General features: G+C 48.3%; 1 protein-coding gene across 3 annotated transcripts in view; it reads left to right on the forward strand.

Annotated features, from left to right (window-relative positions):
- The window catches only part of MED23 (mediator complex subunit 23), a 1,372,437-nt gene extending 1,356,645 nt beyond the window's left edge, over positions 1 to 15,792 (forward strand). For all 3 annotated transcript variants that reach the window (XM_069606687.1, XM_069606688.1, XM_069606689.1), the window contains 2 exons: positions 14,151 to 14,282; positions 15,023 to 15,792. In XM_069606687.1, the coding sequence (XP_069462788.1) occupies positions 14,151 to 14,282; positions 15,023 to 15,196 (306 nt within the window). In that variant the 3' untranslated portion in view covers positions 15,197 to 15,792. The remainder of the gene's footprint in view (positions 1 to 14,150; positions 14,283 to 15,022) is intronic.
- Positions 15,793 to 25,613: the final 9,821 nt, after the last annotated feature.

Here is a 25,613-nt window from a genome sequence, read left to right on the forward strand (position 1 = left end):
GTGTGGGCCCGAGTGTCGGGATCAATGTGCTATAATTGGCAAGACTCCAAGTCTTAATGACTTTGCAAAACACAGGTTTTTTTTTTTTTTGTCTGAATGATTGATTTTTATTCTTTCTTCCAAATGGCCTTTCATGCAGTATTTCTGCCTCTAAGTGCAGAACTAGGTTCCGTAAGCCTGTGCTGCTTGGCATTGTCTTGTTTACAAGATGAGCATGTTGCCCCTGAGCTATCCTCCTGGTCCACATAATGGTCTGCGACTTATCTGAGAATGTTGACACCAAGCAATTATTTTGTTCATTCAGCCCCACTAGACAATGGGCGTCATTATGAGTTCACTGGTGCAGTAAAAAAGTGGAGCTAATTCTGTTACTGCCACTTGTCAGTAACAGAATTTTGAGGGGATTGTGTCCTCCGATGTATTCCACATCTCTGACAGTAATGTCCACAGCTGTGCTGCTTCGGAAAATATTTCAGTGTCGGTGTCCTGCGTCGATGACGTCGATACGCTGTCATGATCTCTGCTTCCAAAAGGCCAGGACTTACCCAACTCCCTTGGAAGCGACCCATAACCCAGGTTCCGAGTGCCAGCCAGTCCCAATTGGGACCTTTTGGACCCTGTCCTGGCGCCAGTGGCGCCAGGCTCATAAATATGCCCAGTCCCAGCGCTGCAAGCGCCGGGCTCATAATGCTTGGGTGGACTTACCTGCAGCAGACCATGCTGCTTACTTACCTGCCAGTTGAACCCCTGATCCTCTTCTGTTTGGGACTACTTTTCCTGTTGGGTGGGGCAGGAGCCACTCCCTAGGTTCAGAACACTGGAACTCTTCTGGAAAGCAGGAACTCTTTTCTTACCTAGGCGTGGCTGTGGAAGGAGACACCTAAGCACTACAGGAGGCTATTTAAACCACACCCGATGGATGAATCTTGCTTTGCGTTATTCTGCATCCTCTGCAGCAGAACGCTCATCGTGTCTTCTGCATCTGATCCTGGGCCTAAAGGAAAAAGGCTTCCCATCCTGAATCCAGTCTTCAGCAACATCTATAAAGACAAGAAAGAACAGGTTAGCACTACGGTCTTCAGTGACAGCGCATCTCTTACCTGGTCCATCGGCTGTCATCAACGCCTCGCGCAGCATTCCTGCATCTGAAAGACAAAGGCTTACCTACTCTTCACGCGCTCCGGAGGTCATCGCACTGCATTCCGGCATCTGAAAGACAAAAGCTTACCAACTCTTTGCACGCTCCGGAGGCCTTCGGCGCTGCATCCCGCATCTGTAAGACAAAAGAAGGTGCGTTTAAAGACATTGGGTAACGTTCAATACTCACGTGCCATTACTCCATCCACGCCGAACTCAGTGGCATTCCGGCATCCTTCAGCAGCTCCGAACTGGTACCTGCAAAATAAAAGGACAGTTAGTGCGCATCGTGAAGCAAGCAACAAGCGCTTACTTACGCGCTTCCAGGCGCTTCTATTCCGCATACGGGTCCATCCTCAACTCACTTCAGCCAGTCAACCGCCATCGCCGGAACCCTGCAAAATAAGAGACAGCATTACAAAAGACTTTTAAAGACATTTGAAATATTCGAAACTTACCGTTCGTGCAGTAAACGACGGACAGCAGTCCTCTGAAGTCAAGAGGCCTGCGCTACCTATTCAGTGAAGAAACTGGTTACAGCACCCTGCCCCGAGGCAGATGGAGAGCTCGGCGTTCACTTACCTAAGGTGAGAGCGTTAACCTTTGGGGTTCTACAGGAGAGGAGAAAAGGAAAGAGATAGGGACACCCCAATAACCCCAGTTCATTAATCCCATATTTTCTATCTGCAGACATCTTACTCTTCGAGTCAGGCATACAGTGCACAGAGGTCCAGCCCAAAGAGCCAACCGGGTGGTGCACATCACTTTTGAAGATACGGTAGTCGCCCAGTCAAGACCGGCGCCTCTGCGAGAATCAGGTGAGCGTTACAGTCCCTCGAGGGCTTCCGTCGAGAGCCGACGTCACCGGATGTTATATGTAGGGCGCACAATGCCCGTAGCCTCATTTCCGTTTTTTCCACGAACGTGTTCGCTTCGGAATCTCAGCGCACCTCGGTTCTTCTCCTTTGAATCGGTTCTTCTAATTTTGTATTGAGAATATGTCTTCGTCGTCTTCTACCCCGAAGTCGGGCTTCAAGAAGTGTCGGGACTGCGGTTCCAAAATTTACCTACAGACCCGCACAATGCCTGCCTCTGGTGCCTCGGCGAGAGCCACGCCACCAACGACTACGATGAATGCCAGTCCTTGACGTCGAAGGCCTTGCGGGAGCGGAAGAAGTTGTCCGTAGGTAGGGTTTCCAAACCCCGTAAATCGAAATCAGCTGGGCTTTCGACCGACGATTCCAGGGGCGACTCACTGCGTCAGCGTAAGTCCAGGGGGTCTCGTTCTCGGAGTGGGTCCCGCCATTCCTCTGCCTCGTCTAGGCACTCTCGGAAGCGCTGTCACCGGTCGCCTTCCCCGTCCTCATTGGAGGACTCCGCCAGACGGCGGGTAGCTTGTCCCAACAAGCATTCATCGCCGGCGGAATGGGACGCATTCCGCAAGGAGATGATGGCGATTTTCGAATCGCAGGGCACCGTTCTGTCCACGCCTTCGAGAGAAGCCAGCAAGAAACGAGTTAGGGCCACTGCTCGCACGCCTTTGGGCTTGGGCAGTCGGCGCGATCATCGGGAGCCGTCAAGGGCCCGATAGGACAAGGTTGATCGCCATAGCCGTTCCAGGTCCCGGTCCTTGACGCCCTCGAGACCGTCAGAGCCTGTGAGGCCTTCTAAGAAGACATCAACGCCATTGGCGCCAGGTCCATCGAGGGACTCTCCCGAGGCTCCGGCTCCGAGGAAGTCATTGGCGCTGAGGCCGTCGAAGGACACGCTCGGGGCTCCGGCCTCGAAGCCGTTGTCGAAGTCATCGAAGTCATCGCCGCCTCGCTCGACGTCGACGCCTATTCCATCGGCGCCCTCAACGCCTTTTGAGGAGAATTTGCCAGACCTACGTCAGTCCTTGCATGACGCCAGTGGTCTGGACACCTCTCCGGAGGTTGAGTTTGGCAGGCCTGAGCCTGGTACACATGCTGAGTCCTCGTACAGGCATCTCATGTCGAGGTTGACTGAGTACTTGGGGTGGTCTGCTCCACCTGTGGATTTTCTGCAGGATGATCTGACAGATATATTGGACCAGGCTCCACCCACTGACCCGTTGCTGCCATTTCATATGGCTTTACAAAGAAGGGTGTCGGCGGCTTGGACTGCTCCGGAGAGTCTCCCGGCAGTGAATAAGTCGCTACCGAAAAATTACCGTCCAGCCAGTGGTGACCCCTGCTACTTGTCTACGCACCCCACTCCGGAGAGTTTGGTGCTGCAGGTGGCTACGGCCCCAGCGAAGCAGGCTGCGTACCCTACCATCCCTCCGGATAGGGACGACAAGCGCTTTGATGGTTGGGCGAAGAAAGTTTTTTCATCTGGGGATATGGCTTTAAAGGCAGCCAACTCCGTTTGTGCCTTGGCAAGATTCACTCACACTCTGTGGAATTGTGTCTCTTTGGCGGCTGAACGTATTCCCGAAGGGGAGGAATGGGATGGTTTTCTTGCCCTCGTTCAGGATGGCAAGGATGCCATGTGTGAATCCGGTCAGTCGGGTCTGGATGTGGCAGACTGTGTCAGCCGGTCCATGGCGGCGAGCACCGTGATGTGCAGGTTTGCGTGGTTGCGGAAGTCGGTGTTTGCTCCTGATGTACAGTCCCGGCTTCTCAACATGCCTTTGATGGTTTCCATCTTTTTGGCAGCAGGGCTGACGAGAGCATTGAGAGGTAGCAGACCTCTAAAGCTGCAGCAAAGTCGTTGAGCGCTGCAGTACGTCAACCTCTGCCTTTTCATCTTAGGGGACAGCAATGGAGGGGAGGTTCCTTTCGATACAACTCTTCCTTTGTTAGATCGAAGGGAGCTGCCAGTCAAAGGGGCCAACGTAGGAGTACCAGAGGTGGAAACAAGGTACTCGACGTGCCAAAGCCGCTTGGGCAATTGCCTCTTTGCCCTCAGGCACTGCCGCAGCCGCTTCCGCTCAGTCATGAGGCCATGTGCCATGGTTCGCCGGTTGGGGGGGGAAGGCTGGCGCAGCATCTAGTAGAATGATTACTTCAGATGTATGGGTTCTGGAGATCATAGCCCACGGCTATTGTCTTCCTTTCCGGGAGAGGCCTCACGACAATCCACCGGGGAAGCTCTCTTTGAAGAGTCCGGATCCGCTCCTTGCGCAGGAAATCCTATCCCTGCTGGAGAAAGGCGCCATAGAACTGGTGTCTGTAGTGGAGAGGAACAAGGGATGGTATTCCCCATATTTTTTGATCCCGAAAAAAGACAGGGGATTGAGACCCATCATGGACTTGCGTGGTTTGAACAAGCTCCTCAGGAAGGACAAGTTCAAGATGGTTACTCTTTCTCAAGTCCTCCAGGCCCTTCAACTTCAGGATTGGTTGGTGTCTCTCGACCTCAAGGATGCTTACTTTCATGTGCCGATTCATCCCAAGCAAAGGAAGTACCTGAGATTTGCGGTTGGCGACTCGCATTTTCAGTTTCGGGTCCTGCCGTTCGGATTAACCTCCGCCCTGAGGGGCTTCACCAAGCTAATGGTGGTGGTGGCAGCGTATCTCAGGAAAGGGGGGATTCACGTCTACCCCTACCCCTACCTGGACGATTGGTTGATCAGGGCACGCTGTCCCGGGCAAGCCCTGGATCATCTGTCGGTCACCTGCCACTTCCTTCACAAGCTGGGCTTCTCCCTCAACTTAAAGAAGTCTCATTTGACACCTACCCAGCAGCTCCAGTACATCGGAGCAGTGCTCGACACATCCCTGGGGCAGTGTTCGCCTCCCCAGGTGAGGGCTCATCACATTCTGCAGATGGTGGACAAGTTTCAACGTGCCCAGAGTCTCCCGGCGTTCGGGTTCTTGAGGTTGCTCGGCCTCATGGCATCCTGCATTCTACTGGTGCCAGAGGCCAGGCTGCGGATGAGATCTCTGCAGTGGGCTCTCAAGATACAGTGGTCGCAGTCCTCCAGCAGGATGTCGGATCCCGTTTAGGTGCTGCCATCGGTTGCCCAGGATCTTCTGGGGTGGGGCGACGAAGGCAATCTGATGAAGGGAGCGCCATTTTGGCTACCCTGGCCGGAGGTGATGATCGTGACGGATGCATCCCTCACGGGATGGAGAGCTCATGCCAACGAGTTGACAGTCAGTGGTCGTTGGTCTCCGTCGGAGTCCAGACTCCACATCAATCTGTTAGAGCTGTGGGCTGTCAGGCTAGCCCTGAAGGCTTTTCTGCCATCTGTGCGGGGGGAAAAATGTCCTGATCATGACGGACAATACAGTGGCAATGCACTACCTCAACAAAAAGGGGGGGGGCAAGGTCACTCCCACTGTGCAGAGAGGTGATGTAGCTCTGGTTCTGGGCCATCCAGCAGGAAATTTCGATCTCGGCCGCTCATCTGGCTGGAGACGAAAATGCGGCAGCGGACGCTCTGTGCATGCAGAGCATGGTCTCTCATGAGTGGGAGCTGTCTCAGGAAGTTCGTTTGGAGATCTTTGCCCTTTGGGGGACCCCACAAGTGGATCTCTTTGCCACCAGTGTCAACCGGAAGTGCGAATGATTCTGCTCCTGGGAATTTCCTCAAAGAGGAGCCTTAGTGGATCCGTTCGTAGTGGAGTGTTCCTTCCCACTACTGTACGCGTTTCCTCCAGTCCCCGTCATTCTGCAAGTGTTGCGGAGGTTATGGAGGTTCGGTTCCCGAATGATCCTTATTGCTCCGGCATGGGCCAGGAGAGCGTGGTACCCGGACCTTCTAGACATGTCCATCTGCCCTCCACGCCGTCTTCCCTACCGAGACGATCTGCTCTCACGGGAGGGGGGTCGGGTTCTCCATCCCGAGGTCAAGTCCCTCAGCCTTCATGCTTGATATCTGAAAGGTTAAGTTATAAGGATTGGGAACTCCCCGAAGACGTGGTGGAGGTGTTGCTTTCGGCCAGAAGGCCCGCAACAAAATCCCTGTACCGTTGCCGTTGGAGAAAGTTCAGCGGCTGGTGCAGGGTACAGAATGTGGATCCTTTTCAATGTTCAATTCCTGTGGTTCTGTCTTTTTTGCTTTCATTAAGCCCACAAGGGCCTGCAAGCAGGTACCATTAAGAGTTACCTGGCGGCACTGTCCATATTTAAGCGCTTGTCTGAGCGGTGTTCTTATTTTAAGATTCCTTTGATTTCTCAGTTTCTAAAAGGGCTAACTAATGTGTTTCCGCAGTCACCTTTCCAGGTGCCAGGATGGGATTTGAACTTGGTTCTAAAATTCCTAATGGGCTCTCCGTTTGAGCCCTTACATTCTTGTCCTTTGAGACTGTTGACCTTTAAGACTGTATTTTTTGTTGCGGTTACCTCTGCTCGCAGAGTGAGTGAGTTGCAGGACCTGTCCGCCAAGCCACCTTTCACGGTGTTCCATAAGGACAGGGTTGTCCTTAGGGTTCGTCCTTCTTTTCTTCCGAAGGTTGTGTTGGAATTTAATTTGAGCCAGAAGTTAATTCTTCCGGCGTTCTATCCTCCTTTGCATCCTGGTAAGGAAGAGGAGAGGCTCCATAGGTTGGATCTGAGCAGAGCTTTGAGCTTCTATCTCTCACGGATGTCCCGGGTCAGAGTGGACGATCAGCTATTTGTAGGATACGCTGGAAGGCGTTTAGGTCAAGCTGTTACCAAGCAGACCTTGTCCAGATGGATCATTTTGACGATCTCTGAATGTTACCGTTTGGTGGGTAAGGACCCTCCAGTAGGCTTACGGGCCCATTCTACTAGGGGTGTGACTGTCTCTATTGTTCTGCAGAGGGGTGTTCCCATTCGTAATATTTGTGAAGCAGCCACATGGGCCTCTGTCCATACTTTTGTAAAACACTATTCCCTGGACTCTATCCATGGGAAAGATTTGGCCTTTGGTAAGGCGGTCCTCTATTCTGCAATTTGATTGGGCATTCTAAAATTCTAAATTCTTTTCCCACCTCCATACGTTGCTACTGCTTTGGGAGTCTGTCAGAGATGTGGAATACGTCGAAGGACACAATCCCCTCGAAGAACAAGCTACTTTCTTACCTGGTAACGTTCTTTCGATGGGATGTTCCTCTGACGTATTCCACATCGAACCCTCCCAGCCTGCCGCTCTACAGAATTTCTTAGGCGATTGCAGCTTACGTTTCCGCAAGGTCTTCTGTAGTCATACTGGCAGAAGATTGGTGCCACACGTTCTGGGGACAAAACTACAACTGAGGCTACAGGCGTCGTGCGTCCTACATATAACATCCGGTGACGTCGGCTCTCGACGGAGGCCCTCGAGGGACAGCGTATTGACGTCATTGACGCAAGACACCGACGCCGACAAATTTTCCGAAGCAGCACAGCTGTGGACATTACTGTCAGAGATGTGGAATACGTCGGAGGAACATCCCATTGAAAGAACGTTACCAGGTAAGAAAGTAATTTATTCTACTGTCATTTTTACCACACTAAGTTTGGAGATAACGTGACAGATTCAGCTGCAGCAAATCCTGCACTTCTCCAAAAATTGGCAGATTTACCATGCAGTATTATCGTTTGTGATCAAATCTGCAACAAATCCCCAGAGAGTTCAATGGACTTAAAAGCTGACTCCACTGCTCTATCACCATTTGTCTTCTCGTGGGAATTACCACCAAATTCATGATGAAGCCCAATGAGTTTGAGTGTATTGGCCACAAGCACGCACAAAAGTCTGTGATAACACATTTGTTTTGGGGAATTGGGTGACAAGCCCGTGAAAGGGCACGTGAAGATTGCAGAAATGTGCAGCTGTGGAAAATGCATGGAAGTTGCATTTTGCTGCTGAAGTTGTGGAAGCAACAAAAATGCTGCAAATTCTGGATGTCTGTAGAAACTTTGCCTATCACTACTTAGACCATTCTAGCCACCCTACAGTGCACCGGCTGACATTTCCTCCAGCAACAGGGCCAGCAGTTCTCCCATCCAGTAACTATTGTAGCTGAACGGGCTGCATCCTGCCCGTGAACGGGCTGCATCCTGCAGGATGCAGCCCCTGTTCAGCTACAATAGTTACTGGATTACAGGCTCACTGCCAAAGGCTGAAGACTTCAGGCCTCTGTCACTGCCAGCCACAGCACTGTAGTAGTCCACGCTGGTTTTAAATATACAGTGGCCGCTGCAACCATTGTCCAACGCTTTTTCTGCCACACTTCTTTGCAGAAAGCATTAAGTGACCGTCTTTTAGTTTATGCGCAACAACATTTCACAGAATAATTCCTGGATTGTTATGTTTGATCGTGGCTTCAGAGTGCCATGTGTGGTTATAATGATGCTATAAATATATGTACGCCGACTGCATCGCAGGACCTGTGACAGAAACTTCAAGGCCGCTGTGTTGAGCGACACAGGTGCGCAAGAGACGCTGCCTGATTATACGTAGGACGCTTCACAGCGTCCAAGCTTCTGTACCTATAAGAATCAAGGTACGGACCCCCTGCGACAAAGCTCTTGCAGGACAAGGCTGTGGTATTAAGCGACGCAGGTGTGCAGGAGACGCTGCCCGAATATACGTAACACGCTTTGCTATGTCCACACTTCCTTGCCTATAAGAAGCAAGGTATGGACCCTCTGCAGCAAAGCCCTCGCAGGACAAAGCCGCAGTGTTGAGCAACGCAGGTGTTTGGCGGCAATGGGGTAGCAGCGCAGACATCGAGTGCGGACGACCTCACCCTCCTGTCTGCGGCCGCCGGGTAAGCAGGTGCGTAGAGAGTTAGCTTGCTAAACTCCACGCATCCCCCCTGACCTGTTGCCCCTTCTCACTCTTGTACATGTGTGTTTTCCCCCACGTCCTGTCTTCGCACCATCCCCCACCCCCTGCCTACTTGTGCTTCCTTGCATCTTAACCCACGTGCGCTTCTGCGCAACTCTAGGCCGCATGCGCCCCCTCTTACTTAGGTTGCGTTCACTCCCTCACAACTTAGGCTGCATGAGCTCCTGCACAACTCTAGGCTGCGTGCGCCCCCTCTTTAGGTTTCGTTCACTCCCTCACAACTTTGGCTGCATTCGCTCTCTCCCTCCTACTTAGGCGCGTGCACCCACGTGCATTTCTTACGTCACGTGCGCTCTCTCTACTCAGCTGCATGCACCCCCCTCCTTCCCTCTGCTGCTGCGCTCCCCACATTACCTGTGGGCCTTTCCCTCCCCTCTTATTCGCTTCCCCCCTGATCTTTTGTGTACAGTTCTTGACGTTTTTGTTTCTCCAGTCTTGCTTGCTTACATTGTATTGCCTGCATTCCTGCTGTGTTCATCCTTTACTTCTAGGTTCCTTTGGGGATTGTTCTGTTCCTTGTCATTGTTGTTTCCCCAGGGTTTTATGCTTACATTGTACTGCCTGCATTCTTGTTTGTTCATTTCTTATTTCTAGGTTCCTGTTACGCTCACCTGGCTCCCACAGGGGCGTCGGTCGGATCCGGACGGCTGCGGTCTCCACCAACGTGATGCGTAGTGCAGAGATGACTGACTGGACTGGCCCTCCTAATCCTGTCTGTGTGACCCGTAGAAGTATTCTCCTGCAAGTGGAGGGATGGATTTAGCCACCCGTGGATTCAAGTGATGGCACCCCCCACAGTCCTCCCAACTAATCACCTCCGAAGTGCCCTCTCAACAATCTCACCTTATATTCTTGAAAGATGAGCTCTCCATCCTGCATGGATCGCAGGGGCGCGTTGATGCCAGTTACTTCACTGGTTTGAAGGCGTGGGAGAGTTCCGGAGAGTATTGACTCTGAGGTTCCTGGCAAGGTCCAGTAAGTATCAAGTTCATAGAGTTCAATATGTCCGATGTTTCACTCTTGTCCCCCCTTCCTTCCTTCTCTTGCAGCTGAGATCGTGAGAAGATGCTCTTGTGTCAGCTGGTGGAGCTCAGGTAAGAGTCTGTATTACCCGACGCTGTCCGGTAAATGTTGCACGTGTTTAACGTGTTGTTTTCTCTCTCTTTGCAGGTGCGGCACATGAAGATGTGGAGAGTTATAGAATAATGCCTCCGGTGGTAAATCAGTTAAGTCTATGCTGATGAGAGTTATATTTGTTGGTTTTCTCGGCTCACCTTGTTGTTTTCTTTTGTCCCCCAGGTGCCGGAGTTCGGCGAAGAAATGATGGAAGCTGCGCCGAATCGAAAGATGCTGCGAGGACTGGCGAGTATGGCGCGGCGCTGCAGCTGGAGATGCGATGCATACAGAAATTATGTTCTTTCCAGGTCCGGAGGCGAGATGGATCCGGAATCAGGTGAGGAATTCGAAAACAGTTCGTTTTCTAACCTTGTCCTTTTCTTTCCTCTTTGTTTTAGGAGCTCCAGATTCGAGGCGGGTGTGGCAGAAGACTGGATGCAGACTGCAGGCACGGTGAGCGTTACGCTGCTGGATGCAGAATAACGCGAAGCGTGTGCTGTTGTTCGGTCGTGGTTTAAATAGCCTCCAAAGTAGTTCCAGGTAAGAAGTTCCCTAGAACCACGCCCGAGTAAAAAATAGTCCCTGTAATAAAATAGGCCCATCCAGGCCTCACGTTGGCTTGGATTCACTAGCAGCATGGTCTGCATCAGGTAAGTAAAGTCAATGAGCCTGGCGCCCTTGGCGCCAGGACTGATTTCTATGATGAGCCTGGCGCCTAAGGTGCCAGGACTGAACCCAAACAGCCCCCAGCCGGGGCTGTTGGTGTTTTAATAAGTGTCTGGATGCCTGCTCCCGGAGCTGATGGGCTTGGTCCTGATGCCCGGGGGTAGGCATCATGACAGTTCCTTTGGTGGCTGACTTTTTTTATGCATTGCATCTGATTGCCTGTCTGTTTTCTGTCCTCTGTGTGCCCCTCTCATTCAGTGTCCCCCTCTTAGTGTCCCCCCTTTAGTGCCCCCCCTGCCTACCTGCTTCCCAGTGCTACCCTCCCCCCTGCTTGGGCTCCCATTCCCACCATCTCCGCCCCCCCACCGTTCCCTCCTCTATGGTGCTTTCTGTCTCACCTATCTTCTATGACTGCTTTTCTAAGACAGTTCCGATGTGTCTGAGACTTGTGCAAGGAAAAATATACGCAGAGGCCTTGATAACGACCACACTGGTCGAAACACATTTCGGCTATATCTATGGACTATTGCACAACCAGAATACAAAGAATACCACTCCAGATTTAATGCGTGGACTATTTTTACGAACTTTGATTAATCCAATTGCGTTTGTGACTACTTGCTGAGAATACTAGTTCCAAGCGCGTAGATAGTCTTATAACAGTTTCAAATATACTTTTACTGCATTTTGAACCTTTTGTGGAGGGTTCACCGTTATTGAGACTCCCGCTGCTGGATTCTTTTCTTTCTTTCAATTAAAAAACTCAATAGGTTTGGTGAATAGCACGCAGTATTTGGTATCAATCCACAAAATTAGGTTTTACTAGCTATTTAAGTCACCTGAGGCTGTAGGAATTGTCTGTGTGCCATCCCAAATGGGTATCATCTGATTTAGAGAAACAGAGTGTGTTTTGAAGTGTTATACAACTGACTGTGAAATAAATTAATAATTGTTTCATCAAGAAACCTTGAGTGTAAGTGTTTATTTGTATAGCTGTATTGTGAAACACTGTCACAACATTACTGCTCACATTGACCCTTCTTGAGATAAGCCTGACTGCACAGCCACACTACCAACCTTTGTAGTACAGACTTATACCAATGGTTGGATCCCTATTGCCAGGAGGTCAAAGTTATTGTATTGCACCCAAAGGTTAACTCATACAATCTTGCCTAACAGACACATCAGGCAACGTGGAGGACCTCGCAAACTAGAGACCCATCTCCAACATCCCATACCCAGCAAAACTACTCGAAACAAACATCTATAGAATAACTCAAGAATTCATAGAAAAACACCTACTGCTGGATCAAGCGCAAGTAAGCTTCAGACCATTGAGAGAAACGGATACAGCGCTCCTCTCAATCCAGGACGATTCGACGAAGAATGCAGACTCTTGAGAATAACGCAGCTCTGATACTTATGGATCTCTCAGCAGCATTTAACAGTCAACCACGACATCCTCATTGGGAGGTTGGAAGAATTAGGTATCACCTACCTGGCCCTACTATGGATTAAATCGTTCCTAACGAACAGAACAGAAACCGTCTGGATCAAACCTTTCAAATCCACCTCAAGACAATCCACCTGTGGAGTTCCACAAGGATCATCCTTCTCCCCACTGCTCTTCAACATATACATGGCTCCACTTATCAAGCACATCAAAAGCCATGGCCTCATATGCTACAACTACGCTGACGATACACAAATAGTCTGCAAACTACAAGACACCCAAGAAGGAAACGCTGCATTCGAGAGCTACGTCCAAGAACTCTACGCCTGGATGAACTCAAACAACCTCAAACTCAACCCAGGAAAAACTGAAATAATGATCATATCCAAAAGCGTAGAGAACAACCACTACATCCCATGGCCGACAGAACTTGTTACAGTCCCTGCCCCATCGACGATAGTAAAGAACATGGGAGTCTTGATGGACAGCGAACTAACGCTAGAGCCACAAGTAAATGCCATAATCAAGAACCGTTCCTTCTACGCGCAGTTAAGACTCCTACCATACCTCTTTTTCGCCCACAAAATGCTCACCATCTTTGCGCTCATCATTTCCAGAGTAGACTACGGCAACAGCCTATACCTTGGAATGCCAGAATGACTACTAAAACAACTCCCAAAGCATCAAAATGCAGTGGCCAGACTCTTGCTGAAAATACCACAAAGAGAACACATTACACAGCTGCTGAAAATGCTATACTGGCTACCAATAAAAACAGTGAATAAAGTTCAAAACAATGTGCATAACGCACAGAGTAATCCACAGCCAAGGAACTGAGTTCATAAAAAAGAAAAGAAACGTCTACTACCCAACAAGACAACTCAGATAAAGCATTGACATCCGCCTCGTACCAAAACCATACAACAAAAGAAAATACGGAGGATCATCTTTCTCCCACCGAGCACCAAAAACCTTGAAAGAAAACCCACCCCTGGGCATCATATCTTATACTATCCTACTCTAAGGGCGGGGAAAGGTATACCTTCAGCGCATACCGCCGTACCATACAGGAAGTGCAGGTAGGTCAGGACTGGGAAATAACAAGGAGGCCCTATGAGGGGAGGAGAAGGAGGACAAAGAAGAAATTAAAAAAAAGAAGAAAAAGACCAACTAAAAAAGCTCAAATTCTACGCATACGCTTCTCACAAAGAAACGCGCACAGCAAACCGCACGCACTTCACCACACCGCAAATACAGACAAACACATATCTGGCATCAACAGCACATGGGCACTCCTACCGACCCAAAATCCGCACAGAAGCTCAGCGCACAGTGAAAACCGAACTGAAGCTCCCAACAGGACACCAAAGCTCTCGCTCTCCTACTTCCTCTACACCCTATTAACTACCCGCCCCTCCTCTTTCAGATCCGCCAGAGCACCTGGGAACCACTTCCGGTGGTGACGGTGCGCAGTACAAATACCTTAACCATAAACCTACTAATGCTGTTTCCAGCCACATTTAGTAAATGAGAGAGACTGCCATTTTTTTTTTTTTTTGGTTGACCAGGTTGGTGGATGCATGTCGGGAAGTTGGCCAGGTCTCTGATGTTAACTTGACTGCACCACGTTATTCGGTCTTCCATTTTTACACATGGGTATATAGCATTATAAAAGTAAAATATAATTTGGGTTCACCTTTTAAATGATTACCCTACACTTAAGACATCAGAAGGCGAAATGCATTTAGTTAAACAATAACCTGTGCTTTCCGTGATGCATCATTCATTACACAGTGCAGACCCGTCAGTGAAATATTGTTACTTTAAATTAACACAACATTCATGACTCGTAATTGTCACTGTATTGCATAGTGTTTCTGCTAAATATAGCTCTTAAAGAACATAAGCTGAATTTCTTGCATTTAATCATGTGATGGGTGTTGCATTGGTGATGGAAACGTGCTGGTCTTTTATGCTTACTCGCGTTTTTCTTTTCATGAATATACACAGATCGGCGTGGCTTTTTACGAAATGCTCCTAAATGTGGACCAGTGTAGTGCACATCTCAACTATATGGATCCAATCTGTGACTTTCTGTACCACATGAAGTACATGTTCACTGGGGACAGCGTGAAAGATCCGGTGAGCTAACAATGACAGATGTGTTCACAGTGTACCCTGTGTGTTTGCTGTACAGTCTCTTTTGTGAAACACACCGCCTTGTTTATCAATTTGTAATGCACTGAGGTCCAGCACCATAGCCTCTGTACCCGTACCCATTGTGGTACATACGTAGTAGCATGACAAAGTCAACGCATTTGGTTAAGCCTACTTGACGCTAATTGCAAACTAAGCTAAAAGAGACACTTCTGAACCCAATGATTGTGACGACTTTAGTTACATTCAACTATATTTATTCCAGACCCCATCTGTAGTGGTGGTTCAAGGACCATAGCACCACTCCGGATAGGGCACACGTTGGAATGAGTATGCGTGAATATAACACACCAGTTCTATTTTCAGAAAGGAAAAGAAATGGAGAAAAAGTGAAGGCACTAGTACACCTTTCACTTTTTGTCAATTTCTTTTCCCTTCTGAAAATAGGACTTACTGTGTGATTATATTCACAAATACTAATTCCAGTGTGTGTCCCATCCTGCGTGTTGGTTCTTTGCTATGAGTCTTATTAAGGGTGCACTAGTGTCTCCACTTTTTGTCAATTTCTTTTCCCTTTTTAAAATGGAACTTCCTGTGTTATCGCTTATGAATCAGTTGTGTTTTGAAAATGTCATATGTGCATAAGAGCTTAGTGCGCCAAGTTGGAATTGTACGCTTTGCATGCATCATATGATTTTGAATCTTTTTTTATCTTCTTTTAACAGGTAGAGAAAATAATCTGTAATCTAAGGCCTGCACTGAAGATGCGCTTACGTTTTATTACCCACATCAGCAAAACCGAGCCTGCCGCTGCGCCGCCACAGCCCATCAGCAGTGGCTCTCCAGCACCGCAAGCAAGTCAGGCTTCAGTCAATGTGACTCTGCCTAGCACACAGTGAACTGAGCTGTGTACATGGAAAAGACATATTGTTATCCTGGACAAATACTTTAAACAACCTGAAAATTGAATGATTGCTTAAGGAGAGGTCTCAAACCTTGAAAAGATGTATTTTTGAGAATCTGACGACTGCAGAGCAGACTCCACTTCCAGTCACCTACCTTTACTTCACAAATAGGCATCACATTCAATCAACATTTTAAGGATAAAGAGAAAATGAGAAAAATCTTGTTGATTGGTATGGTCAATTTTTACAGCGAAGCGTATGTGTTGTACCTTTCAAATATGGCTCTCCACATCTCCAGCGTTTTGGACTTAAGAAAATGTACTGGAAAAAAACCTAGGTATCAAGAGGTCAGGTGCAGTGTTCAGAGTGAGCCATTACCTGAATACAATACTGTACGCGTTGGGAATATGGACACTACTGACCCCCATGGGGAACAGTCCACGTGTAATTTTTTAAGTTACTGCTGTTTTACTCTTTACATGAAAAAGGGTGCTGATGTTAAATCTGATAATGAACTTCAAAGTGTGTTTTTATTGACCTTTGATTACTTTTGTTTTTACTGCTTTAAAATATATAAATATTTTTTACAATTAAGCAGAAATATTTTGTTCTTTTCTGTGTGTCTAGTATGGTTTTGTTTGTAAATTTACAGTAAACATAATGTGGGAAGTGTGGACTACATCATTGTATGTACGGTTGACAATAACTAAAGTATATCTTAACAGAGAACTATAACTCATTAGTATTCCTGTTTATAAAATGTCGTCACGGCTTCCCAAAATAGTATTATTTTAGTCACAGGGATTCCAGGAGAGTAAATGCGTCCCGTTTTCTGATTTACTGTATGGGATTTTCTTCAATGTATCATTTACAACTAGTCCTTCTGCTTAACAACCAGTCATTCTCCTTAACATTACCTAGCTTGTACATTCGACATACGGTTGGTAGCATTATGACAAATGCATTCATGATTTAAGGAAACGAATTCCCTTAGATAAAAGAGGGTCAATTTCCCAAAATTGAAATGGTACACTTTGAATCTACCATAGAGTATGTGTCGGTCCACTCCCATTGTGTTTGGTAGTTTACTTGGTGGCTTCAGGATGTCAGTGAAACCTCTACCCAAGGATCTTTTACAGTTCCTTCTTCCCATTTCTAATTGATTCTGCCCTTCCACAGACTCCTCATCTTAGATGCATCTTCTCCAGTGCTAGCTGTCCTTTGAAACATTTTCAGCCACCAGGGGGAGCAGCCCAGCTCCACCCAGTGCTGTTGCATGCCCAGATGCTGGCCAGTACATATGGAGCGTGTACACCCCATGACCTCAATTCCTCTTTTCATTGCACTATGTAACCAGCTTTTGCTACCTAATTTTCACTGCATCATCCCCCAAAGACATTGAGCTTCAAGCCCTATTCATATCGTGGGAGGCAAATGTCAAGACTCCCACAAAGTGTGTCTTTGTTGTCTTGGGGAAGATCACAACAATGGGGATTGCAGATCCTGCCAAGCCTCTAAACTCTTCGCCCAACTCAATAAGGGAGGTAAAAGGACTCTGTTGAAGTTGCCAAGGTAGGATTCTCAGTGTGCCTGAGACTCAGGAGGAAGAAGCCCCTTGGGCATAGAAACAGCAGCACCGAAAGAGGTCCTGCCCCGCAGTGTCTCCAGAGTCCTCACTCCCTCCCCCGTGAAGTTTAATGAAACCGCTGAGGAGTCATCACCATAACTCTTTTTCACTGAGAGACTGGGAAGAATTCAGGTTCAAGATGCTCAACCATGTTCACCAAGGCTTTGGCGCTGATGGCTTTGACTTTAGCACATGTGGCAGAGTTAAGTCCTACCTTGCTTGATCATCAGAGGCACCACCTCGACAAGCCTTCGCCCTTCGCACACCTGCAAGCCTGGTTCAGGCTTCTTCCCCAGAGTCTGCTCCACTCCTGCATGCTGTGGCTTCAGGCATAAAAGCCTCAGAACCGTCTTTAGTGCCAATAGTGCCAGCCTGCACCAGCACCTCACTGGAATACACTCCCGCTTCAAGGAGAGATTTCTTTTAAAAGATTAATCAGACTTTTTATGAGGAAGGGGATCCCATCCCATGTGGGTTTGAGTCCCTGGATTCTGGTGAAGGGCAAGATGTTTCTGAGAGGTTTTATAACCAGGACACATACCTGGCTGGCCTGGCTTTTGGTTTGAGAGATGCCCAAGAGTTGGGCACTTTCACGGGTCAGATAAGATTACAAGCTCCCACCTATGGCTAACCTCATGCTTCCTTCTGGAAATCTATATTCAAGGTGGCTAAATCTGTGGAACTGGCTGTACCTTGTCGACTGGTAGTCCAGTTTGACCCGACAGACATTTTGGGAGAAAGCCTGCTGAAAGAGGCCTTACAACCTTTCAACCCTGCTGTGGCTGCCTGCTTTTCTTTCCCCAGATCTGCACAGGGACAGTGAAAATCTGTATGCGCGGGGTGCAAAGGTTTCGCTTAGTACAGTCTAGACTTGAGCTATTGATGCCACTTGCACTTTAGCCAAGTAAACCCACACCTTGTGGCCCATAATTTCTGAAGCGGCTCTCAATCTTCTTAACCAGGAGATGAAAGATGTGTTTTCCTCTCTGGTAGAAGGCGTTAAGGAGGCTGCATGTCAGATGCTCCAATCCGGTCTTGACACAGCTGATCGTGTTGCCGTGTGAGGGGCACTGCGTCTGTTGCACACAGGCCCTCCTGGCTGAGGACTTTGAGGTTTGCCCCGTATGTCAAAGCCAAAGTGCTTGGTCTGGCGTTTCATGGTGGCAGGCTATTTGGGGCACAAACAAAGAAGTCCTTGAAGGGTGATTATCCCTGTTTGTCAAGGGTTGCCGTCTAACCACTTCTGGCGGTTGGGCCTTACAGGTTGTATGCAACGATACAATCTTCTTTTGATCAACACCCACCGACCCCTCTACTGCCTGCATTCCTTCCCAACCTGGTCCTCTCTTCCTTCTTGGAAGAGGTCCAAGTACTCTTGGAAAATAGCGCTATTGAGATGGTGCCTGCCACAGAGCGGGTAAGGGCTGGTACACTCTGTCATTACTTCTGATAAAGGAGGATGTGCAAAACAAAGAGGGTTCTGGGAGTCTCTCTACCGGCACGAACACAGCCCATTGTCCTGTTCTTGGGTGGATGGCCCCCGGGAGAGTCTCAACCAAGTCTTTAGCTCACTGTCCCTTTCACAGAGAAGAAATATCCCTGCATATCAGTCTTTGTCCTGCCCAGGGGCAGTCCAGCACCAAAATGCTAGGCAATTCTCCTCTGAACAAGAGTTCCAACAGCAACCCCATTCACGTGTTTCCTGGACAGGACAAAGACTGATATGCAGGGATATTTTTCCTCTGTGAAAGGGACAGTGAGCTAAAGACTTGGTTGAGACTCTCCCAGGGGCCATCCACCCAAGAACAGGTCAATGGACAGTGTTTGTGCTGGTAGAGAGATTCCCAGACCACCCGTTGTTTTGCATATTATTAAGTAACTTTGGATCTCACCCTACATTACCAGGGGAATGCAGACGTAGACCCTCTCCTCACTGTCCTTAGAGAGGCACAGCTCCACCTCACTAATGAGGCCCGACTAGGCCGAAACACGTGTCTGGGGTTGCTGTTGGTACTCTTGTTCAGAGGAGAATTGTTTGGCCCACATCCTATGTAATGGAGAGGGCAAAGAGTTATGCAGCTTGATAACACCAATATTATGAATGGTATGCAAACATATTGTTAAAAATAAGCTAGTCTTGCTCCCAAAAATTAAGCATGCTACTTGCACTTAGTGTCTGCGGGCCTTAAAAATACTGTCATGTAATTTGTTAACCCATATTGGTTTGAGTAACAGATTGAAATGTGAATGTTTAAAGTTGAAATTCAATGGATTGCATTCTACCACAGATTCCTCATCTTGATAGATCATTATCCACCGTCAGCTGCTTGTAAGGTTTTTCGTGAGGGGGTGCAGTGCCGCATGATATCAACGACTCCCTCGTATACTGCCCCACCATTCCTCGACAATGGATGTGACGACGTGCGCCATATAAAATGATGCACTATGCCCCCTTACCTCAGTTCCTTTTTTCCGCACGCTCACCCATTTTTCTCGAAGCATGCTCGCATTCGATTAGAATTAATTCGATCCTACGTCAGTATTTCAGGCCGTAAACCGTCAAAGTTTAAATGCTGCAAACACTGCAAATCTAAAATGTCCCTCACGGATCCACACACTCTCTGTGTGTGGTGTATTGGTGTCGGGCATGATATAGAGCAATGTTGTTCTTGCCTGGCGATGAACTCGAAGATGGTGAAGGAATGCTTGCCAAATCTGGTGCTCGGCAGACCGGCATCAAAGTCCCCAGTGAAGATGCTTCAAAGGTCCTCGGAGCATGATACCAAAGGGCCTACTTTAGAGACACATCGAGAGGGGTGTTGCCACAATAAGTCCCAAAATGTTTGCACTCCCATTGTGAATCTCGCCACTCCTTATCTTTGCCTTCCCACAAAAAGAAAGGCAGACAGGATTGCGATTCATCGACGTGGCAGGTGGTTACGACCCCAAACTGCGCCGGTACGTCCGGCATGAAGTCTGATAGGGCAGGTTGTTCCCTCATGCGAGGCCCCTAAGGAGAAAACTCCTCCTGCACCGAAAAAGTTGACTGCCCCCTCGGGCCAAGCAGCCTCTCGACCGGCAGAGGCCCCAGAAGATCGAACTTTTGTGCTGGATACTCGATACTTTGACTTGAGGTAGTACATTTTTTGACAAGGACGACGACCCAATACCATTTGGGTTCGAGCCAATGGGGTGGACGGCCTTGGATTCATTGCCAGATTTTATGGCAGACCAGACTGGGTTACTGCAACTGGTGGAGGACCTCCACATTGTCAATGGTTTGGATACATCCCTGGATGTGCAATTCTAGCAATTAAACCCATACGTGCACCCTTACACCCAATACTGCAAGGCGGTCGAGATGGTTGTGGTGGCCTTGGGGCTCAGCACTCTGTCGAACCTGTGTCGCAGTACAAACTCACTGACATCCTCGATTGTGGGCCACAGACATAATGGGCTTTGCCGCACAATGCCGCTATACCAGATTTGGTCATGGCATTGCGGCAGGGCCTGTGCTTGACACCGACAGTCAACATGGAGCTTCCGAGAAAAGAAATATAAGCTGGCAAGAGTCGACCTTCCATTTTTTGATGACTCACCCAAACCATGCAGGGTTAGTGATGCAGGACACAGCGTTTGCATCCAGGCCCTCGGGGAGTATGGCTCTTAAAACTGTAGATGCCTCTTGTGCTTTTGCCAAATTCTCAGATATCCCCTGAAGCGCTATTTTGGAAGAATTTGGTCACCTTCCAGAGGGAAAGGACAATAACGGCTTATTACACACATTGGGTGATTTCAAAGAAGTGGTCTGTCAAAAATGCAACCCACTAGGGAAAAAGGCCAAACACACCTCTTGCAAGGAGAACAAGGTTTTATTGCCACACAAATAGGAATGCACCAGCAAAGCACTTTCCTGCCACGGAACGTTCTGTCAAAACCAGTCCGAGCAACACATTATAAGTGCGCACAGCGTCATCAGTGTCGTGAATTACATAATGTACAAATCCAAATGGCTGGTTGGTGTGACTTTATACATAGGCTACCTGCTCCTTAAGGGATGCCAGGCTATTGGTCCCAGCCCCTTCTGGCCATCTTCTTCCACGTGGGCTCCTCCTTGCGCATCATCAGGCATGAAGCTATAATTAATTGGTTATTAGGTGAAGAAAAACAATAGATGCTCTATCTCTAACCTAATGTGCACTTGGTACTGCAGACAAGGTCTAAGAGGATACTTCAAGGTCATTGTATCTAACAGACTGCAGCTTGATTCCAGACACGTTGGTGCCCGTCCAAAGCCCCCGACCCTTGTTTTGGGTTTGCTGCTTTGCCCCTGCTTTGCCCCTCCCAGCATGATTCGTCATGTGACCTATCGGGAAGGCAACTGGTCCCTGCTTTCTGATCTTTCCTGATCGATTGGGGGGGTTTAACAGTTTTATGGTTAGTGGTCTGGGACTAACTGGTACCTTGGAATGCAGGGGGTCTTGGGACGGGGCATCAAGGTGCTATTACTTAGAGCTGGGACAGGGAAGGTTGGAGGCTCATGCTGTTCTTCTCGTGAGATCACTTTTGTGCAGAGTTCTCTACCCCCACATGACATTGCAGGGCATATTCCTTCTGGGATACGAATGCTGGCAACATGAAACAATGAAGAGCCTATGAATCTCTGCTGCTCTGGCCTTTCTCACTGGTGCCCAAGCTACATCCTATTCCAGCAAGTATACACTGATTTCCATGTGTCTGGGGCTCAGGCCTGTGGCCGTCTCTACAGCACAAACTAGACCTCGATTTCAATATGGCTGCTATTATCTAAGATGGCTTTTGACTCCCAATGGAAGCCGAAGCATGCAGCACCCTTCCAGCACTATGGCCCCTGCCGACACTCTCCTCCCCCCTGTAACCTCCCCAATCCCCTACTGCACACTTTCAGGCCTCTGCCGCATCCGAAAGTGCTTGGGGGTATTGGACGACTGTCCCTCCTTCCCAACATGATCTATCCTGGAGGTTCAGAGTATTGGTTCGCCGAGAGAAATTCCCTGTCTAGTGCAGAGTTTGTTCTGATTACCAGGTTGGAGGGTGTCTTTCCGGGCTATGTGGCTTGTTTAGAGTGTTCCTGAACTGGTGTCCCATTCAAGTGTTGATGACAGGTGGTCACTGTTGAGGGAGTTTTCTTAAAGTCTACCAGCAAGTGAGACTCTATAAAACGATCCCTTGGTGTACAGGCCCAAACTCTTATTTAATAATTTGCTTTTAATTGCTTTTTTTATAACGTGCCTTCTACCGTACCTGAGTTCGTTTTCTATGCAAGGATCCAGGATTCGAACCTCTGTTGCTCTGCATGGCCTTGCTTCCAAGACCAGCACGCTGTCCCTGTGCTATCATCCATTCACATAGCACAGGGGCAACGTATACGTCTGTTCCACCCAAACATTTGGAAGAATGGCAGAGCAGCCAGGTCCATCCCATGAGGAGAATGTGAGATCTTGGTAAATACAATGAACCCAGTAAATACATAGGCCCACTTCAGTTATAGTAAAATATACATGTATTGTGTATACACAAGGCAATGTTTAAGTAAATACTACTTAGACTAACTAATACAAATAGAAAACGTCAGCAATACATTTTAAGGTGATTACTTCAATAGTAGTGAATGGACTTCATCAGTCATGAACACAGTTCAAGGATCGATTCACTTCTTAAAGTCACTCAGACAATGTTAGGTTGTAAGGGAAAAAAAGTTATTCAGCACTAGCAGCGACAATCTACTACTTTGTAATATTTTTCAATGATTCCAATACTTTAGTAGTCCATTCCCTAACTAGTTAGAGTTCTTCAATGTCAGTTGAGGAGGCGTGCAAAGTCATGTGCAGCAGCAGAAAAGGATCCTTTAGTGGAATAAAAAAGTTCATAGGGGCCTCGGGAAGAACTCCCTATAGGTGCACAAGCTCTTGGGCCTGGCCGATGGGTGAACACCCAAACTCTGGATACAGCACTCCAGTAACACAGGAGTGACACATTGGCTTGAAATAAGTATTACCTTGAGCCCCACAGTACCGTAGGAGTATTGAAGAAGATGCAACTGTATTCTCTGCTATGCAGCAGCTATAGACCCAGTCTCCTGTTCATTGGTTGAAGTGACGAAAGGAGGGACTCTGGAAGGGATGTCGCAGCAGCAGTCATGGAAAAGGACCCTCAGCAAGGAATTTTTCAGACTCCCACATCGGTGTGCAGTTTTGGTGCCTTTTTACAAGCTCCAACAATGAACCGTTACCGCCAGGTCGATCCGCCTCAATTCTGCATTCCTGCACTTTGGTGAGAGGACTTGGAGAAGGGGGATATTGCCTATGGAGGGCCAACTGGAGCTTACCGAAGTTCTGGGAGGATTTGTTCACGAGAAGACGATGCACTGCAATTGGGTCGGAGGTCCCCTGGTATTGGCAGTTTTCAGCACACATGCAGCAGAGGCCTCATAGGCCAGGCTTACTGCCGCTGTATGCAAATAATGCATCTTTTTACAGTTACTGACTCAACTGCCATGGTTAATCAACATACACAATGTATAGATTCACATTTCAGCTACTACTACCATATATCAAGTGCTAACATGAAACCCTAAATAATGCCATATAACTGTATGCAAGATAAAGTCCCATATGACTGCTGTAGTCCTCATAGGTAATGTACCGCCTCAGAGGTCCAAATGCTACCATCATATGCCAAATGTAGTCTGAGATGTCTTATTACTTCCATTTTATAACAGGTAAACCCTAAATGGTAGATATTGTCCTGAAATGCAAGGTCCAGGCTCACATATCCAGGCGCTGCCATACTCTGTCTCGTCCCCTTTCCTCCCTACTTATGGGTGTCCATCCCATGGGGACGCTCTGGTACACTTTTAGAATAGCACAAAATGAATTTCCCTTTTACATTTGTTGTGTTGCTCGGGAGGTACAGAGACGTGGGCATGGCCAATCCCACCAACTCCGCCCAACGGCAACACTCGCCAATCTTTTTTTCTGCGTCCATGGGACTGCACGCTTTGCATAGCGTGCAATTCTTTACTGTGCAATAGTTTCCCTATGCCATTTTTTTAGCATTTTCAATTGGTTATTTCACCTCCCGGCAACTTCAGTCAGCCTTTTATGATGGGCGTCAAAGGTTTCGCAGCCTGCGCTTCACGCGGCTGGCATTTCGCAGTGGCAGATTCCCACACGCGCAACCTCGAGTCTCTGCACCCCCAACACAGGTGGGTGGCCTGTTCCTGTTGTTACCTGTTGTCACCGAGGGCTCATCAACTAAGATTTTTGCAGTGGAGGGAAGTATTCAACGCGTGGCCTCCGTGTGAGATAAAGGAGTATGCTTCTCCACATTTGTCGAGAAACCAGATAAGTCAGGCACCCTGTAGCAGTTAGCCACTGCATGGCCGCAGTATGCTTTGAGGCCAAATTGGCATCTACCAGTGTCAAGAGCACCAAGGTCCCTTCAGTGGAGCGGTCTCCGAGTCCCTTGTGACTTGCACTGGTGCAACCCCCGAGGACCTTCCGGGGTCTGGTACTGGGGTGTTGGGACCAGAGGCAATGCCTCAGCGTCAAAAATCTACCGGGCCTAAAAGAAGCCAGAGGGTCATCGGCCTACTGGAGCAAAATCTAAGGATTTTCATTCCTTAAAAACTACTGGGGCTCATCCCGAGGGTCCAATAGGTTCACAAAAGAAGCAGAGCTTCGCATTGAGCAACACTCCCTACGGCTCTTCCCTAGCTTCAGATACAGGTTCCAAATCAAGCACGACCTGTGTTAAAATGTCTCTTCCTTCCAACGAGGGGATGTCATTACAGGGTCAGCGACAAGACTCCCCTTAAAATGGCTACTACGGGCCATGCCAGATATACTGATTCCTCTGTCATGGGTTCCTGTTCAGCAGAAGACATTTTGGAAATGTCTTCATCAGAGGCTGGACCATCGGTTTCATCAAGATCTTCTCAGATTTCTCTTCATCTGACTGTTAGCAGGGAGGATTTTGTAAGAGTTGATTGGTCTCCTATGCCAACCTGTCAGCCTCTTACCCCATACCATCCTCGTCCCTCAGATTTGGCAACCAATTTTGGACCCTAGGCCACCATCATCTTGGTCTCCGTCTGCCTCCTCATCTTGGACCCTGTCAGTTGCAACACCTTCGACATCTTTGGAGGATAGGTTTTTTGAAAAATGTCAAAGGATCATGCACTCTGATCCAATGAAGGCTTACTTCAAAGACGTAATACAGGAAGTAATGCCTCAAAACACATCTCTACCTCCGGCCGCTCCAGTACTACTTACAGGACCCTGCCCCACTGGTCTCTCCGAATGCTGTGCCTTTAGTTACCATTGCTATGAATCCACTGCAACCATTGCAGGAGGTGCCTCAATGTTCTCTAACAGGGTTACAGGAACCACCCAAATGCAAGAACAGACACTGACACAAGCGATAATGAGAAAGGGGAGGAGAAGAAGCCAAGTTATCAGCAAAGGCTTTTCATAATAGCATGGTAGGCGGTCAAGACGTTTAGGGTTCCCTGTGCCAGAAAAATCAGATTCAGAACCCAGAGTTTTCAGGGGCACTGTCACTGACCAAGTCTGACAGATCCAGAATTCCTTTTCAAAAGGACGTGTTTATTTGAGGCCAAGTCTGCCTGGAAATATCCTCTGTAGCGGCTACCAGCAAGAAGATTGATGGCCAATACCGGGAGTTATATTCAGACTCCCCAAGTTTATCTTCCAACCCACAACTTCAGTCATCAGTAGTGGC

This window comes from Ambystoma mexicanum, chromosome 4p (genome assembly GCF_040938575.1).
Source record: "Ambystoma mexicanum isolate Mex_15411 chromosome 4p, UKY_AmexF1_1, whole genome shotgun sequence".
NCBI lineage: Eukaryota > Metazoa > Chordata > Amphibia > Caudata > Ambystomatidae > Ambystoma > Ambystoma mexicanum.